General features: G+C 39.5%; 2 protein-coding genes across 6 annotated transcripts in view; one reads left to right on the top strand and one right to left on the bottom strand.

The window, feature by feature from the left end:
• The window catches only part of dst (dystonin), a 106,775-nt gene extending 106,569 nt beyond the window's left edge, over positions 1-206 (bottom strand). The window contains exon 1 of the mRNA XM_069659031.1: positions 190-206. Within this exon, the coding sequence (XP_069515132.1) occupies positions 190-201 (12 nt within the window). The 5' untranslated portion in view covers positions 202-206. The remainder of the gene's footprint in view (positions 1-189) is intronic.
• An 8,782-nt stretch (positions 207-8,988) lies between these two features.
• znf451 (zinc finger protein 451) lies at positions 8,989-16,553 on the top strand. 5 transcript variants are annotated; one of them, XM_069658733.1, is made up of 13 exons: positions 8,989-9,072; positions 10,367-10,427; positions 10,645-10,728; positions 10,822-10,935; positions 11,405-11,516; positions 11,817-11,967; positions 12,070-12,196; positions 12,337-12,496; positions 13,261-13,408; positions 13,535-15,018; positions 15,095-15,166; positions 15,324-15,389; positions 16,305-16,553. In XM_069658733.1, exons 1-13 carry the CDS (start codon positions 9,050-9,052, stop codon positions 16,343-16,345), a joined length of 2,643 nt encoding a protein of 880 aa, XP_069514834.1. In that variant the 5' UTR covers positions 8,989-9,049; the 3' UTR covers positions 16,346-16,553. The 5 variants fall into 5 exon arrangements, with proteins under 5 accessions (XP_069514834.1, XP_069514837.1, XP_069514835.1 ...); XM_069658734.1 differs by having other exon boundaries at positions 9,011-9,076; XM_069658735.1 differs by lacking the exon at positions 8,989-9,072 and adding an exon at positions 10,054-10,088.
• The last annotated feature ends 1,184 nt before the right edge of the window (positions 16,554-17,737 follow it).

Raw genomic sequence — 17,737 nt, 5'->3', positions numbered from 1 at the left:
CGCTTAAAAAAAACACATTATTTCTCACCATCGCAGGTCAAAGTGCGTAATGTGAGCGCATGTTAGGTGTGAGGACGCTCCGTGACACTAGTCTCGTTTTGATCCATAACAATAAAAAAATGAGTCACATAAAGGCAATGTGAAATCAATAGTATCTGGCTCCCCCGCCAGGTCAACAATAAGACTTACCACTGTATACATGGAGACCTGTCAGCTGGAAGAAAAATAACAATCCTGTTTTCGCCTTATTAGCTTCCACCCTTCAGTCACACATTTCGTGCGTCAATATCCAAAGGGTGCCACGCCCTTAGAGAGATGCTCCGGCCACGAGTTCGTCCCTTATCCGAGCATTAGGATGCGAGGTGATGTCAGATCTCCAGAGGGCCGAGGAGGGATGTTACGCTGTGAGCTGTCGAGGCAGAGCTGGACCGTGATGGGAGAGCAGACTGCATGCGTCTCCGCGTCACACCCGGCAGCCAACAACAGCAGCGACAGTGGTGTTAGAGCGCCATCCCTGCGCGAAGGTGCTGGGTGGATCCAAATACATCAAAAGCGGGGGGTAACAAGAGGACAAGTGCTGTTACAGCTTTCCATGGCAGGGACTACACAACTGATCCACACAGAGTGGACTGCTGAGTGGACTTTGGACACAATTACATAACTGTCTGCACTGGAGGCGTGTTAATTACAGTGGGTACAGTGAACGCATTCATATGCAGTATGTTGAGCTAATTAGCACCTGGGACTTTTGAGAGGGAGCACAAGAGAGGGATTGCACTTGGTTTAAGTAGATTTAACAGGGTTTGAATTTTAACCCACTTAAAGCGAAACACTCAAATCAAAACCTCTTTATACCATAGCTTCTTTTGGTGGATTATGTCTTATTTGTTAATCTTTCTTAAATGTTTGCAGACGTTTTCCAATTCTAAAAAGATCTCCAATTAAATTATCTCTTTTATAAAGAAAATTCTGAATGAATCACTTTCTGTTGCAATTTCCTGCTGCTCCCTGACACACCTCAGCTTGTGCAACAGAACGAATGCAGGTTAATACATCATGATGGAGAAGAAAAGGGTGTGGCGCCAAAGATCTGTGTGCTGATAATTCATTATTGATTACACAGCATTAAAAGAGAATCAGACTGCTATTGAAGATTTCAGAAACCAACTCATTTTTTAAAAATTAAGGAATTAATCTGCAGATAAGCTCGTCTTGATGTTAGTAGTCTTTTGGGAGGATCAACTACAGTGGTACCAAAAATAATTTCTCGTCCTAAAATAGCAGCGGTAGTGAGAATCTGCTCTTGGAGCTGGGTCAGTCTGCAGAGCTGCTAAAAACAGCACACTGTTAATATTAGCAGCCTTTTCATCACTGCATCACTTTTTATCAGGATAAAAACTCTGAAAAGGCGCCTTAGTTTTGATCAGCTTTCTGCTTATACATAATTCTTACTACGAAAAGTATTAGGTTGACTGCTACAGGAATAAGTGTATATTCCCCTGAGTCAGTTTTTCGCTTTGTGGTTATATAAGAAGGGACTTTTACAGGAATAAGAATACTTGAAAGACTACAGGCCCTCCCCCATCACTTAATACACTGCTTATCCACTCAATTAGGGAACACTTGGCATTTTAATACCTAAAAGTCTTTTCTCAGGAGCTGTTACTGTTAAAAAATGTATGTAAGGACATTAAAATGACTATATTTGTCAGTTTCAATTGAAAATACAGCTATAAGGGTATCCAACAGTTTAAAAATGATTGTGAACCCTTAGTGTCCTTGTTCCTATTCCATGGTATCAAATACTGACTCACACATGCAGATGCAAAATATTTCCATTGTAAAGCCCCGTTTCTATTTCTCCATTTTTGTGTTGAACACTCATTTAGTGGTAAAAATAGGTCTGCAGTCACTTCGCCGGCTGTGGATAGAAAATAAGTCAGTTGTTCCTTAAACTGGTCAGACTCCAGTAGTACAGTTAAAACACATTGACATATAGTTTAAGACACAGTAACTGTTCTGGATTATTCATTTAGCAGAATTTAGTGTAGGCTACACATGCAAATATATCATGAATGATGCATGGTGTGCTGAACAAGGCGTGCCCTAGTTTAAGCAGGACTATGGCATATCAAAGTCTGCTCACTTACAGCACGATTTAAGGCTTTAATGGTTCCATAAATCTCCGATATGCTACTTGTGTTGTGGTTCAAGTGATACAAGATGTTCATCATTTCACCTTAACAACAAATGTACCAATAAAACAAAAACTGAAGTGGGTTTTGTTCAACCAATGGACACAAAATATTCTGATTAGTAACGACAGTAACATGTTGACTAGACTCTCCAGAGTTGGCCTTGTTCAAGTTAACATATATGTTGTTTGCAGACAGTGGAAATAACTAAAAGCCCCAAACTCTTTGTGTGTCTTATCTGTGGTTTTACAATACAACTACTGGAAGCAAGGAGCTGCGACAGCGTCACACAGATCAATGCGTGCCTTTGAACAGAAACAGTTCGAACATCACCAGTGTTGCCAGATCAGACTGACAGTTTGCAGCCCAATTAAAAAAAACCCAGCCCATATCGTAACCTTGAAACTCATATAAACCATAGAACCATTACATACGCAATAGAAAACAGATCATAAGCATGCAAAGCTTCATACCTGCATCAAATAAAGATAAAATGTTAGATAAATATGCAATCGCAACCCAAAAAGAGCGCAGTTAGACAAATTGGTGTTGTGGCGAAACCACAATAAAGTGATCAAACACTTTCATGAAATGTGACACCAAAACAACAAAATCCAACCTATTTAAAAACTACAGGATTACAGAGGAATGAAACAGCTAAAATCAAGCAAAAATTAAAAAATCTATAAATAAATGAATACGCCATTAGGGCTGCACAGCTGGAAGGTCACTGGTTCAAACCCCGGTTTGGGCAAAGTTGGCCTTTCTGTGTGGAGTTTGCATGTTCCCGTGCATGCGTGGGTTCTCTCCAGCTACCCCGGCTTCCTCCCACAGTCCAAAGACATGCTTGTAAGGTTAATTGGGAAATTGTCCATAGGTATGTGTGTGAGTGCGAAAGGTTGTCTGTCTCTATGTGTCAGCCCTGTGATTGACTGGCAACCAGTCCAGGGTGTACCCCGCCTCTAGCCCAATGACAGCTGGGATTGGCTCCAGCCCCCCTGCGACCCTGAACAGGATAAGTGGTATAGATAATGGATGGATGGATGAATGGAATATGCCATTAAAATATTTAAAAAATAAGGCATTATTTAGGCATTGATTAATTGATAAAATGTGACTTAAATTAATATTTGTGATTTAAGAAATGTAAAAAGAACATTTTTGTCTCATTGTCAATGATAATGACGTCAAAGTTACTACGGTAGGTCCTCCTTTATCACAGGATTGAATACAATTCATGTCAATCAAATAGGTAAACAATGAGTGAGTGAAAACCATGACATCTTTGTTTTTGACCATACAATGACCATATCATTGCTATCATTGTATGGTCATTTTATATGTTGACAGAAGCAGCCCAAAATCCATCTACCAGCCCAACACTATTTCCCTCAGCCCAAGGTAATCAAAAGAAGCCCAAAAGGGCGGAAACACGCCCACTCTGGCAACACTGATTGTCATGTCAAGGCTGGTACTGAATTAAAATTTCATACAGCAGTAACAGCTTTGCAGCAGGGATAAAAGCTGTGTGGGATGGTTAATATTCTGCAGACAATATATGACAGTGAAATCAGACACATTCAAAAACACAAACTGACATTTTGTAAATGTGGCATCAGAAGTCTTTTCGAAACATATTCTCATATGAGCAGCAGTGTACAAAGAGATCCAAACAAACCAAAGGGGGTCTTTGAGGCTCTGCCTTAAAGTTCCCATAAGTACACATCTCCAGCCGAGTCCATGTGTTTCTTCACCTTTAGACATGGATCAATATATAGGTCAAATGTTAAACAGTCTCACTTTCACCTTCCTTGTTTGACTGCGGTGAGTTAACAAAGAGCTGAGCTGCTGTTGCTTATGAGGATACATATTATGTTGCCATGCCAACATGGTAAATTGTTAACGGACTTAGGAGGGATTACTGACGACACGTACCAGCATGTTCACTACATGAAAAGAAATCAAGAATCTGTTAAAATGACGGATTCTCGTTTGAAATCCAAACCTTAAATCTGTCAAACCAGTCTGATAAAGAGCCAATAAAAAAGATGTTAACTCTGTCAGGTTAATCCCTAATGGTTATCTAGTGTAAATGATGCACAGATTGTCTTTTAAATGTTCTGGTATCTATATATGTAAATTAAACAGCACATCACACACCATCTTCTGGTAACATAGTACTGCCACATGCTCTGATGTCTGACACCAGAGGCTCAATTTGAATACATAACTTAATACCAGCAACATTTATGTTAACATTTAAATATTTCTCTTAACACAAAAAGTGTATTTGGCTTTTTCCTACCTTAAAAGGTGCTTTGAAATAACTTAGAGATCCCTGTTTTCTCTGAAGGTCTTACATGTTTACAGAGACTGACTTTGATTACATGTGAAAATGTTTTTCATCCATATTTGTGATCGTATGATCAATAACTCAACAACACACATGGGGATACAAGGTAACAACACAATAAAAAAAAACATGTTTCATTTCAATAAGAACCTTAAAATGACCATCGTTAAAGAGAAAGTTCACACCCTGCAGAGAAATTGTTGCCCCCTCGAGGCAGTAATGAATCCTTACCAGTTTCAAAGGCACACTGATGTCCCTGTGGAGGAGAGCAAGCACAGAATAACATCAGTATAAATCATGGTTACAGTTAAGGAGAGATACCTACAGGTTTGCGTGTGGGGGTGACTTGTACAGACTGGTAAAATTCTGGCAGGACTCTCTTCTTCACTTTGCGTTTTCTGAGACCCGATGATGAATCAGGTTCGCTCTCAGGAATCTCGACCAGATTTGGCTTTTCCTCCGCCACTCGAGCATGTATGCTCCTTCTCGCGTGACGTGGACTGTGCCTGAAGCCCTGGAGAACACGTCAAGATGGTAACACATTATACTTTCAGCAGACCAGGCAGGAGAAATGAAACGCTCCAATCATAATGTGACTAATAATTGGGATGTGATTCAGGTGTCTTTGGCTAGGGTGCCACTGTTGTGGTGTCTGACCTAGATTTCAGATTGAGAAGTGTTAGAGAAAGATGATACAGCAAATCACCACAGGAGGAGGAAACGCTAATTTTCAGAATAAAATGTTAAAACAATTAGATATTTCCTTTTTCTCTAGGCCCTCTTTGAGTTTTTCTTTTATAATTGTTTATTGCTGCACTTAAAATGATTAAAGGTAATAATCAGGGAGACTGTTCTTCAACAATAAGGCTCAGCAATGCTGCTGTTGTGTCCTTGAACATGATACTCAATCCCTTTCAGCTACAGTACTGAGCCAGTAGGGATTCAGTGTCCTGTGGTTCAATAACATAACCTGTACAGGAAGCAAGCTTTTGAATCTTTCACATTTTTGGCTTTTCACAAAAAAATAAAAGCTTTATTTTTGTGCATTACTTTATTTACGCATAATCTAGACAAATAGGCCTACGCACTTTAAATAAATAACTGCTAAATGGGTTTTACTAGAATCTAATTAAAGTGTGCAACAACTATTTTTCACCAACCCCTTTTTGGTATTACTTGCAATTTAAGACAAACCCTTTCCACAGGCAATAATCAATTACTATTTATTATATACTTGAACTATGTTAACTAGCTTTTGCCACATCATTACTTTAAGAGAGGTAGAGGTTTAAGTTGTTTTCATGCATTTTGATGTTCTTACAGGCTTTTAAAAGTCCGTAGTTTTATTTTGAAAGCGAAGTGCGTAAAACGGAAACAAATGGTCTGAAGCCCTGCTTGACGCATTTAGGCATCAAACATGATGACAAGGATAGCTTAAATATTATACAACAGAGAGGGTTTTTATCGGCTCATTCATGCGTTACTGACAATACACTGTAAAGAGTTGTAAGTCTACTTTAAGAATGAATCTGCAGAATCACCTTCGTTATTTATTGATAGAACATGCGCATTGCGCACATCATGGTACTTAAAATAGTCATGCAGTTCTGTAAAAGTCCAAAGAAAGAGGCTTTTGGTAAAAGCATTTATCATATTATTCCTGAGAAGATCATAAGGCATGGGCTACCCAGGCTTTTACACAAATAACTCGAGTTCAAAAACACATTACAGGGACTGTGGGGACAAATGACTGATCCATAATGAGAAAAGTTCATCCTACCTCTGATCGAAAATGATGTGATCGGAGGCCAACTACAGGACGGAGAACAGATGTTAGACAGAGAAACAATATCCAACAGGAAGCATGACATGTCAGATATCAACTCTAAACGTGTATAACTAATAAGAATTCCAGATATTTAATGCTTAATACAAACACCATATCCGTGTCTTCACACTTATAAACGCCTACATGAGTGTTGGATTTCTCCCACAGCGCACACTGCAGAAACGGGTAAGCTTTACTGACTTTGTTGCTTGCTAGAACATATGAAACAGTGTAATTGACTACATACAGAATATATAGTGCACAGAGATGAGCTGTCATGATGTGAAGATGCGGCCGGCCTGCGCTACTCACCGCGACTCCTGGTGCGTCCGGAGAGCACAGATTTTATTGGATGTTTTCCATTACGAAGCCTGCGATGCCAGCAGCAGAAAAACAAAATAGTCGCAATAGTCCCGAGCAAAAGCAACAATAATAGCAGCACACATTGAATGCTGTACGGCCTTAACAGGACCAAAAACGCCGCAGCAATCATCATAAAAGGCGAGATGTAGGGCAGATCCCGCAGCCTCAGACAGCTGGCTCCTCTCCTGCCGTTATGTCGCTGAAAGCTCAAGATGAGAATAAAGAAACTGACTGACATACGTGAAGCATCGTACTGCAAACCGAGGAAACCCTACAGTGCAAAGAAGACAGCCCAGACTATTGATATCATTATTGTGAGGTGTACAATGCATGACTCAGCACAGACGCCAAGTTTTATTTATTTATTTTTTCCAACAGGGGCAGGCAGAGTCAGCAGATTCATCTGAGCATCGCAGTAATCTGCTGCAGAGTCGGCCGCCCAGAAGGATAATGCTCGAACACTAATAACAATACTATTAGGACTAATATAGAACTATTTGTGTCTATGAAGACAAACAGTCCAGTGAGATGTTTAAAAGGAACATTTCTTTATGCTCCTATAGCTTCAATGTTACTATAATATATTATTATTTGGTCATATTTATCTCTTAGATTATTCTAGGTGTATATTCTGTATAGGCTTGCTTAAAATTCCTGTAAAATATACCCTGTTGTAAAGACAGACGCTAAAATGAGTCACATTCAATGCACAGATACTTTCAGGCTGAGGGAGGAAAAAAAGAAAGCAACTCTAATCATAATCCACCCAGGGGTTATGTAATTTTTGGATGAACTCATGTCATTAAAGCGTTTTTTCTTCATTTGGATAAAAGACTCAGGGAAGCAGAGTGGGGGCAAAATGTGTTTTTTATTTGACATTTTGAAAAGGACATCATGAATCTAAAGCAGAATCCCAGACACTGAAATAAATATGTTAGGTGTATACTCAGAAAATGCAATGAACATTTTATGTCTAAATATATTCATACAGGCAAAAGAATATACCATACATTGCATGATTAAGTATATATTTTAGATAGATTAGAAGATAGTGCTATATAGCCTATCTCACTAGACATGTCAAGTATTGTTGTTTGTATATATCATGGATTGACCATATTTCATTGTATGAATATGTTATTCCATTCAGTTACATTTGCATACAATATGAATGAGTGTGAGTGAACATTTTGTAATCAAACAGCATGTGATAAATGTGGTGCATAGTATTCTATATGACAACAAAGCGTGCATGTTCAGTTTGTGTAGTTTATATTTACATATATTGCCTTAAATTGTCATGTGAAGTCATTTAAGTTGTATATATAAAGCCCAATATCATAAATATATTCAAGGGGCCTAACAATCTGTACACAATAAGACTAGTCCTGTGGTGAATTTTAAGTACATCAACACATTCCAAGTGTTTTTGATGGGGTTTACAGTTTAACCATGTTTATTGTACTACTATGAATACTCCTAATGCAAGAGGCCTGAATTTGGATTGGATGGTGCGTCTAACTTATTGGCATGAATATATTTTGTTTTCAGTAAACACTGTTCACTGAACAGTTACAACTAAATGATATCTGTACTGTAGATGTACGAACATTTTTGTGTGCACACTGAGACATCACTCATGCATGGCATATATTTATGGTACAGAAGTTACACACTGTCTGTGTGTGTTTGCATGGACTTGTGTAGGTGCCCTTCCGTGTACTTGCAGTAGTCCTGTGTGAGGGTTGTAGTAAGAATAGGTCAGGGAGTATTGGCTAGGTAATTAAAACATGTCTGTGTGTTTTGTATGGGTTCAGCACGGTTGTTTCTTTGTTTTCAATCTCTTTTCATGTTTTTTTGCGGCCGTTTTGTTTAACTTTTAACCACATTGAGTTGACCTCTATATGAAATGTGCTATACAAATGAAAACGAACGGAATTAAATCATCTCTCAAACATTATGCAATTTACCACGTGACGAAGTATTGATACATAGTTATGGAAGGCGTATAATGTGTTAATAATGAGTGTATCTCATTTTAAACATCAATAAAATGGTTAGTTTGGTCAGCTTTGTCTATTAATAGAAGGGTGGTTGGTAACTGCTTCACACTTCTTCCCGGTCAAACTGAGCTTAGATGGACGGAGTTTGTTCTCGCGTTTATTCCGTTCCAAACACTAGTATCTCCGTCCGTAAGGCACACTCCGTGTAGAAAAGGAGCGCTTCAGTTGAAGTTGACGTGACGTTGCAGACCAGACTAGCTGCGTTTACTTTGATTTGGGATATCGTAGCTAGCTACAACTCAGGCAAATGAGGCGTCACCAGAACAACCAGTAGGTAATGTAATGCTCCGCTTCATTCCCCTGTTTGAACCATATTTAAACAAATCAAGTCCAACTTATCGTGTTTATATCACATTGGTCAAGTGAGGTGAAGCCGTTGCAACCGCAAACGTCAGTGAGCTAACGTTAGCTTACCAAGAGTCCAGTTAGGGACCGTCCGTCCTGAATTACCGTCAGAGCGAAGCACATAATTCAAGATTTCAATGCTGATGTAGTTGCTGAAGAGATGGTGGTTGATAGTAAAGCCTCAGCAAAATGCAGGTAACTTCTCAGCAACAGATACAGATACTTAACTTTGACTTAAAGTGGTTATAAAGTTACAGAAATACGACCAACATTGATGCTAGGCTTATACGTATGCCTATGACACATTACATGCTGTCAAAATAATCGGAAAAATTAGTTTCCCACTGGGAAAATTCACGTGAAGGCTCTCTCAAGTAGAAACAACAATAGGGTGTCTAAGGAAATTTTGATTTACAATACTTGCCGAGTTGACAGACTTCATCATATTACGCAGAAACATGGCGGATGAACTAAATGTTGGTTTGATAAAAATTAAAAATAACAACTAATAAGGTTGAGGTTATAATTATTTGCTGCGGTCCGCGTAGAGTGAGCTAGATAATATAAAATATACTATATTTTTTTTAGCATCCATGTTTTTCCACATTAAGACTAAAAGCTTGTGGACATACTAAAGTTGGAAAAACGGTTTTTAAACTTCCGAGCATCCGCGGAGCACCTGAATGCAGTGTAATTTCACTTTGGCGCGTGAATTCTTCCTCGCTTAACCGTTGAGTGCTGTACAGCAGCTCGGCGCACAGTGCTGCCATTGGTGGCCGAGAGCTATATCGCAACAACACTGATTTAAGAGCTTCCGCCTATAAGTGGCAGCACAAAAGAGAAGCTTTCTGGACAATACGCGATGAAGAAATTATGCCCCAATGTGCATTTTTTACATGGGTGCTAATGAATATGGGGTTACCGATCGTCATAGCATAAGAGTAAGTGGTGTTTTGTTACTTTATATAAGCCTCTCGTTGAAGTATCTCGTACTGCTGCAGCAACGTCTGCCGGCTATTAATCATTTTGACTGATCTTGAGTCAGCAGGCCTGGTGCCCAAGTTACAGTTGGAGGTCTACAGTAATGAACTGTGACTGACACTGGTCTGGCTGGCTTATTTTAACTAGTAACATTAGGCTATACCCCCTCCACTTACATGCATGTTCAAAGTTAGAGCTGCTGCTTCAAAAGTTAACATTAGTTTGTTTTTTTCCTCAGATCAATGTCGTCACCAACTCAAACAGACGAGGATGAGGTGGAAGAAGTGGAGTTTGTATCAGTAAGTCATGTGTACAGTTTATCTATTGAAAACAATCAATAGGTTCAAAGGATACTTTCTGTTTGTTGACATTGACCGGACGAATGGTGCATTTATCTAGCCTGTGAGACTAATGAGACTGAATTGTTTTTTTACTTTGTCCATTCTGTATGGCTATATGATGATTGAGACTTAAATGTACAACACTAAATGACACAGTGTCTTGTACCTGCTTCAGGAGGCCCCTCTCAGACCAGTTTTGGAATGTATTGATCTTCTAAGTGATAGTGAGGATGAGGGGTGTTCATCATTTGCAGGGACTGTGAGTGGCTGAATACATCACCTTTTTAATAAGATAATATGAATGCCTGTCTTAAGTTATATGAAATAACTGTGGCCTTATATTCTCTTGTAGCTGGAAGATAAAATCACCTGCCAAAAAGCACGTGTTACATCCACACTGGACAGACTAGCACACAAGGTGGCTCTAGAGAAAAAGGAAAGAGCAAATAAATGTAGAGCATTCAAGGTAAGATTATTTCAGTATCAGACAGTTGTTCTCAGTTGGTTTCTTCATCTTACATTTAAATGCAAAAGTGCAAAAATGAATTGCATTTTGTCATAGTTCCAACTTAAATGTCAACAGTACTTAGATTATTGTAGTTTTTCTATCCTTAGCACTGATGCAAATCCAAGTCTGTAGCTTTTATGCTGGCAAAAACTCATCACAACTCTATAAACAGCTGTTATTTGTATTTTAAATTCAAAGTTAAACTTAAAAATTAAACTTTCTTTGTGGGTTGTGTCGGTGCGTGGGGTCAAGAGAGGCCAGTTTTGGAACAGCGATGCCACCATGTGGGCAGAGTGGATAGAAAATGTGTGGCAACCTACAGTTCTAAAAAAGAACAGTGGTCCATTTATAGAACACAACATTATTCTGTTTGTCACACAGAATATCAGATCTGTTTATAATTGATGTCTTCATTTTCCTTTTTAAGGAGAAGCAGATCCTACAAAAAGCTCATGGACAGCAGGAGCTGGCCGTTAGTTCTACAAATGGAGTCAATCGGGAAGCAAAGCGCTGTGTTGACATGTGGTTAAAGATGCCAGGTAAATGTTTAATCTGTTGCATAACTGTGAGTATTTTTTCTTGTATGCATGTCGGTTTTTGAGTTAATTCAAGCCAATAGAACAACTTTAAAAGAATTTCTCTGCTATGAAGTGTTTAACATATTTACCAGTTAATTAGTTAAGGGTTTTGTGCTGCAACTATCTACTCTATTTACACAGATAGCTAAAATGTAATTTTAGTTGTAAAGATATAGTCATGCTAATGACAAAGCCCACTTTTACAGTGGTACTGGCTACGTGTTGAAGAGGTTATTACACCATACCTTTGTGCTTTTCTAGGTGTTAAACCTGGAGTGATCAGTTCTGGTTTTGGAAGAAGACACAGACCTGCTCCTTTCCCTAGTAATAGTTCAACTATTCACATTTGTCCTGTGATTAACTGTGGTCGAGTTTATGACCATGCGACTCTCCTGGGTGGGCACTTAAAAAGGTGATCTTTTCTGTTCTTTTCAGTGAAGAGGCTTTAACTTTTAACTTTTTTTCCTGAGGACAATTATGGCATATTTTCCAATAAAATATCTTGTGTGTGTAGGTTTGATCATTCTCCCTGTGACCCGACAATCAATCTTAAAGGAAGTCTGTCCGAGCTCTTTGCCTGTGTTGCCTGTGGTCAACATTTTCAGACCAAAATAGAATGGAGGAAACATCTCGAGTCAAAGGTCTTTGCACTTTTATGTCTGTGATTGAATAATTTATCAATCAATTTTTGGAAGTAGCCGTTCATAATTTTTGATCCACAGTTGTATAATAATTCTGATGAGAAGAAACATGTTTTGACTTACGTTGTCTTGGTTACCAGGTGTCCTCATCTACCACTGACGGTCACAGCGTCACTCAGACCTATGAGCGGATTGTGTGTTTCGCCTGTCCTGCCTGCTACCTTCTCTTTAACCTCCAAGATGAGTGCCTTCAACACATGGCGGCCAAAAATCATTTCACAGAGTCACTCGCCATGACTGGTAAGGGTTATTAAATATTATTTTTCTGTACATTAATTATTAAAACCTCACATATAAAGATTTTTCAAAATTAACAGTCATGAGGAAACAAAAAAAGCTATTAAAGTAATGATTCACATTTGAATGATTTATCTGTGCAATTACAGGGATTTAATAATTCTATTATGAATACATGTGATTCTAGACATGTGACTACAACCTCTCTCCCCAAAGGATTTGTGTGCGCTATTCTCCACGAGATAAGGGGAATATTTTAAATGGCTCTGCTCCTCATGTCAGGCTTATGTTCCAATTATACTTGTTTGACTTACTTAAAATAAAGAGCTCACGTGGTTTCCTATGTGGAGAACTACACGTATTAAAAGTGCCTTTCCATTAAGCCACTTGGTGTTATGCGCCGGTGAACTAGTTGACGGGCGCCATAAACATCAGCTGTGTAATGTAGCCCCTCCGGACATTTGTGTTTGCTTCTTTCTTCTTCTATTAGCCTTCAGGTAAAACATAAACAGTTTGGTAGCCTAACTGAACATTAGCCACTGCTACCCAAAACCTGTCACCCCGGCCAAGGTCAAAAAAAAGGTTTGACATCCCTGGCATTCAACACACCTGGCTGCATTTCCCCTTCCTGTTTATATGCAGTCCATGGCAGAAAAACTGCCCCCTGGTGTACAAAAGTGCATGATAACAAATCAAAATAAATGAGCAATAAACAGATATTAAACAGGCTCTTGCACGTATCTTACGCTATTCTCTTCTTTTTAAAGAAACCAGAGGAAGAGCACTGCCGGTTCCTCTCCCGCAATATGTGAAGAATCGTCTTATCGCTTTGTGCAAGGATACAGCGTTTAATGTTCGGTGCTCTCTATGTAACAAAGTATTGATCTCTCATCAGACAGCTCAAGCTCACTTTAAGTAAGTTTAATTCTCATTTATTCAGTACATCTGCAATGATTCATACCTTTTTCACATGTTTACATACATGATGCAGATTTTGTTAAGGTGTTTTCTTGAACTGATTTTCCTTGTTTCTCTTTGTAGTGTTAACTGCAGACAGGGCTGTGCAGTAGCCAAGGCCGATCAAACTATAGCGCAGGTAATGAAACAACTGCAAGTGCGAGGGCAGTGCGCCCTATGCTGTAAAATCTTCCTCAGCCAAAACGAAATTGAGAGGCACAAAGAGTCGACCCAGCACGATGTGGAGGTCAACCAATCAATGGAGAAAGCAGTCCTACAGCACTGCAGGTTTAGTGAAATTCAACACACACAAAGGGCTGAACAGGCCCAGGGGAGAAGACAGTCCACTGGCCCACCTTCTCAAAAAAGAAACAAGAAGAGTGATTGTGATGAATTTCCCGCCAAACGGCAGAGACTAAGCCTGAGTGTGAATGGCAGCACTAGGACATTATGGTACTGTGAGTGTGGCCAACAGTACTCAGAGGAGGCTGCAGCCAGGACACATCTCTTGGCCGTGAACCAGATCTTCCATCAGTGCGGCGTGTGTGGCAAACACATGGGAGAGTCCTCAATAACCCGCCTGCATATGAGTCGCTTTCATGGCGGAGCTCATCTCTCCAACTTCCTCTTCTACTGTCGCAAGTGCAAAGTGGAAATGCCTCGGTATCAAGATATCTTATCCCATGTGTCAGAAGCTCACAGTGGTCACACCTATTACACCGAGCAGGAAGTGCCTGAGGAGCTCGCTGTGATAATTGATGCCAAGCCGTCCACCAGCAGCAAAGTCGCCCTGCATTCATCCTCCAGCCGAGTCCAGCAGAACATCGATGAGACGTCTTCTTCTAAAGCAGAGCAGACCTGGATGTGCAGGATGTGTGAGGACATCTTTGACTCAGAAGCAGATGTCCAAAAACACTGCAGTGATGTGAGCAGTCACAGCTATCAGAGATTCATCTGTGGACACTGTCCGCAAAAGTTCTTTAAAGACTCTACCGTACGCAGACATTGCATGAACGAGCATGACGGGCAGTTGAAGAGTTTTCACTTCTGCGGCCTCTGCGACAGCATGCAGTTTGAATCAGAGGGAGAGTTCTTGGAGCACTACAAGAGTCTTCACAGTAAGGACTACCACTGTATGAATGATGCTGAAGTCGTTCAGCCCACTGTTGCTGAAAGCACCAGTCAGCCTGCATGCCCATGCATGGGCTCAGACAAAAGCAAAGACGAAAGGAAAGCTACATATACACAGTGCATGAGGAATCTGTCCACTGAAGGAAAGTGTCAGTTTGTTTGTGCTCCTTGTGGCGTATCTGTGCCTTCCTATGCGCAAATAAAAACCCACATTCACACACAACACCCGGCTTTGAACCTGGAAAAGACATTCGACGTAGTATGCAAAGCTTGCCCGGAGAGTTTCAGGGACGTACCAAGTTTCCATAAACACCATCACTCCAACCACTGTACACTGGAACCTTGCAGGACCACGTCCAGGACCTGCAGCAAAGAGATAGAAGAGATCACCCCAGTAAAAATCCTCAATGCTGTGGAGATCAAACCAAACACCAGTGGTAAATCTATTATGATAGTTCAACATTAATCATCTGTTTGTGTGCAGCATTTTAACCTGGATTTATGTTGTTTCAGAGATTGAAGATGAGAAACTGGTGACGTTTATGAACGTGGATCAGGCCGACAAGGAGAGTGACAAGCGTGAAAGTAAGCAATAAAAAACGACTTATAACTCATTCCTCATAGAAATTCAGTTTAGCAAGCAAGCGCAGAGTCAATCGCCTTGAATTAATAATGCCTTATTGTATTTGATAACCGGGTTTTTAATGTGTCAGCCGCTCAGTTTTCGTGTGTGCTATTACAGATGATTCTGAAGAAGAGATGAACCAAGCACTGTCAGTGAGTGCAGAAGAAGCAAGAGAGTCAGCAGGTATGTGTTTATGTAATCCCTTTGCTTCCCATGAGAGAGCTTATAACTCATTGCAGCCTTAAGCTTAGACTGTTAAGATCACAGACTTATTCCAGTAGCTACATCCTCTGTTACATTCTTCTCTCTGCTGAGTGTACTGCATGTCCCTTTGTGTATCCATTACTGACAGAAAAATATTAGGCAGTTACATTTTACAGCAGAGGTTTAGTCTGATACATAGTCCTATGTCTTTTTTTATTGACCTTAATAGAGGATCAGAGAATTAAATTCGCATAAATATCCAATATACAGTATGAGTGCTTGTGGAGCTTTTGTAAAATATCTGAAATGCCGAGTTAAAGCTGAGTAAAATGTGCCTAAAAAGAAGTAAAGACATGCGTTTTGTGTTTCCTGTAAAAAGTATGTTGGTCTGATCGATCATGTTAATAAAATGCTGTTTTAGATGGATCAAAAGCAATAAAATGAAATGTAAACTGATGGAGGTAAGAAGGAAGTGAGGTGGAATATTTTAGGAAGTCAGCCGAAGAAAAAGACAAAAACGACGGCTTGCACGTCTTCAGAGCACACGTTTCCTAATATCTGTTATCAAATCAACAAAGCTTCCCGTCCCACTTGAACTTTAAGAGCAGAATTCCCCTGAACACAGTAAGCAAAACACTCTTTCCCAGAATATAATTTCACAATATGATCCCCTCTCTGGGGTTCCCCAAACTCCAAAATGACTTTAATGCAAAGTCATTCGAATCTGCAAGTCGTCGTTTTTGTCTTTTTCTTAAGTAAATCTCTAAACATGATTCTACCTCATAAGAAGGCTCATTTATTCATAGATATTTACTTGTTGTAATTTTCTTGTTTTAACTTTCACATGATGTAACTTTGCGAAGTTTATTCTGCTTCTCTTATGTTTTTTTCCAGAGTTGGAAGAAGCTCTTCAAAGAAGCCTTTTGGAGTTTTAAGGCCATCATAAGATTATTTCTTCTTATGTTCATCCGACGTACTGAGATGTTTTGTACCAGGTATTTGTGTTCAGAATGTTATAAATAAATGTTAGTTGCTATTACGCCTTTTGTATGTTGTTTTTATGCATTCATCATATCATTTTGTGATCTAATCATGAGGGCATTCCCGTCACAGGGAGCCCCTCTGAACAAACTGTAGTCGGCAGATCCCAGGTTTTCTACGGTTGGTTTGTGGCTGTAGATTTGTGCACAGTCAACTGTTGTGGAGTCCCAACACTTCTGTGTCGACGTGTGCTATAGATGGCATCGATGACACTGCAAAATGCCTTAGCTCAACTTGTGACCACAACTGCATCTCCAATTGCCGTCTCGGGTTTCATTGCAGACTTCTAGTGCATTGTATGCACCCTAAGGAGAAGGGCACCCTTTGAATGTAGGAAAGTTTCACCCTTTCCTCAAGCTCTGCCCTGTAGTTTCTGATCTTCATATTAGTCTCCTCTCGTTGTCTTCTAAATCATTAGAGTGGCTTTATACGTTTCTTTTTCTATTTATCTATTTTGTTCACTTTCCCTTAGTCACCTGCCTGTTGCACAAATCACTGTCAAATACACTGAAATGTATAGTAGCCCTGGTCGTAAACGGTGTTTACACACTCATGAAACAACTTAATCAGGATTGAACTCTCGTGGTTGAAATATTTTGCAACTACCATCTAATGTCAGAGGGGGAGTTGCATCCAGGGTTGAATGTGGTTATAATTCTCATTTGGATGTTAAGTCTTTTAGAACATGGCTGAACAATCTGGGCAATTTATTTGTATATAAATTCTTAATATCTAAGTTGTATGATAAAAGTGTAAAATATCACTTAAATGTTGTAAAGTAGTAAAGTACTAAGAATTGTGAGCAGTTTTGTGGAACCCTGTTGTGTTAACCCAGATTTAGAGTCTGATTTGAACAGGTGCAGACACATACATAGCCACATGCCAACTTCTTATTTTTCCCTGACTACTGTTATCTTTTCGCTCTGTTTTGTCTTGCTTTCATACCAGATGCCTTTGACCTGACGTCAGTGTTGGCTCTTTTTGTATTTGCCAATGGTGTTAAAGATTAAGCAGTTACCCAGCCATAGCCCATTCTCCCACCCCCCCACCCCCCAAACAAATGTGAAATGAGTACAGCAATAGATAAGATATAACTTTATTAATCCCAAAGGAAATTGTAGTGCCAAATGGCTCCAAAAATACCTTACAAAATTAGATGATATTTCTCCTGATACTGCACATGGTACTAATAAATAAGCAGAAGTATTGCACATGATTATGCATTCTATAAATATCCACATAAATATAATAATATGGACAGCAAAGTATTATTGCACATAGTGAAC

This window comes from Semicossyphus pulcher, unplaced genomic scaffold, assembly GCF_022749685.1.
Source record: "Semicossyphus pulcher isolate SPU_LCO1_2020_fin unplaced genomic scaffold, fSemPul1.0.p SCAF_12, whole genome shotgun sequence".
Classification (NCBI taxonomy): Eukaryota; Metazoa; Chordata; class Actinopteri; order Labriformes; family Labridae; genus Semicossyphus; species Semicossyphus pulcher.
Note: the sequence above shows the minus strand (reverse complement) of the source record. Positions and strands in the feature narration are given on the sequence as shown.

Excerpts from the sequence above, each read along its gene's own strand:
- znf451 (XM_069658733.1), top strand. The coding sequence starts at position 9,050 with ATGAGGCGTCACCAGAACAACCA. Across the intron at positions 11,968-12,069 it reads CTGGGTGGGCACTTAAAAAG|GTTTGATCATTCTCCCTGTG; the intron begins GTGATCTTTTCT and ends TTGTGTGTGTAG. Across the intron at positions 12,497-13,260 it reads AGAGTCACTCGCCATGACTG|AAACCAGAGGAAGAGCACTG; the intron begins GTAAGGGTTATT and ends TTCTTTTTAAAG.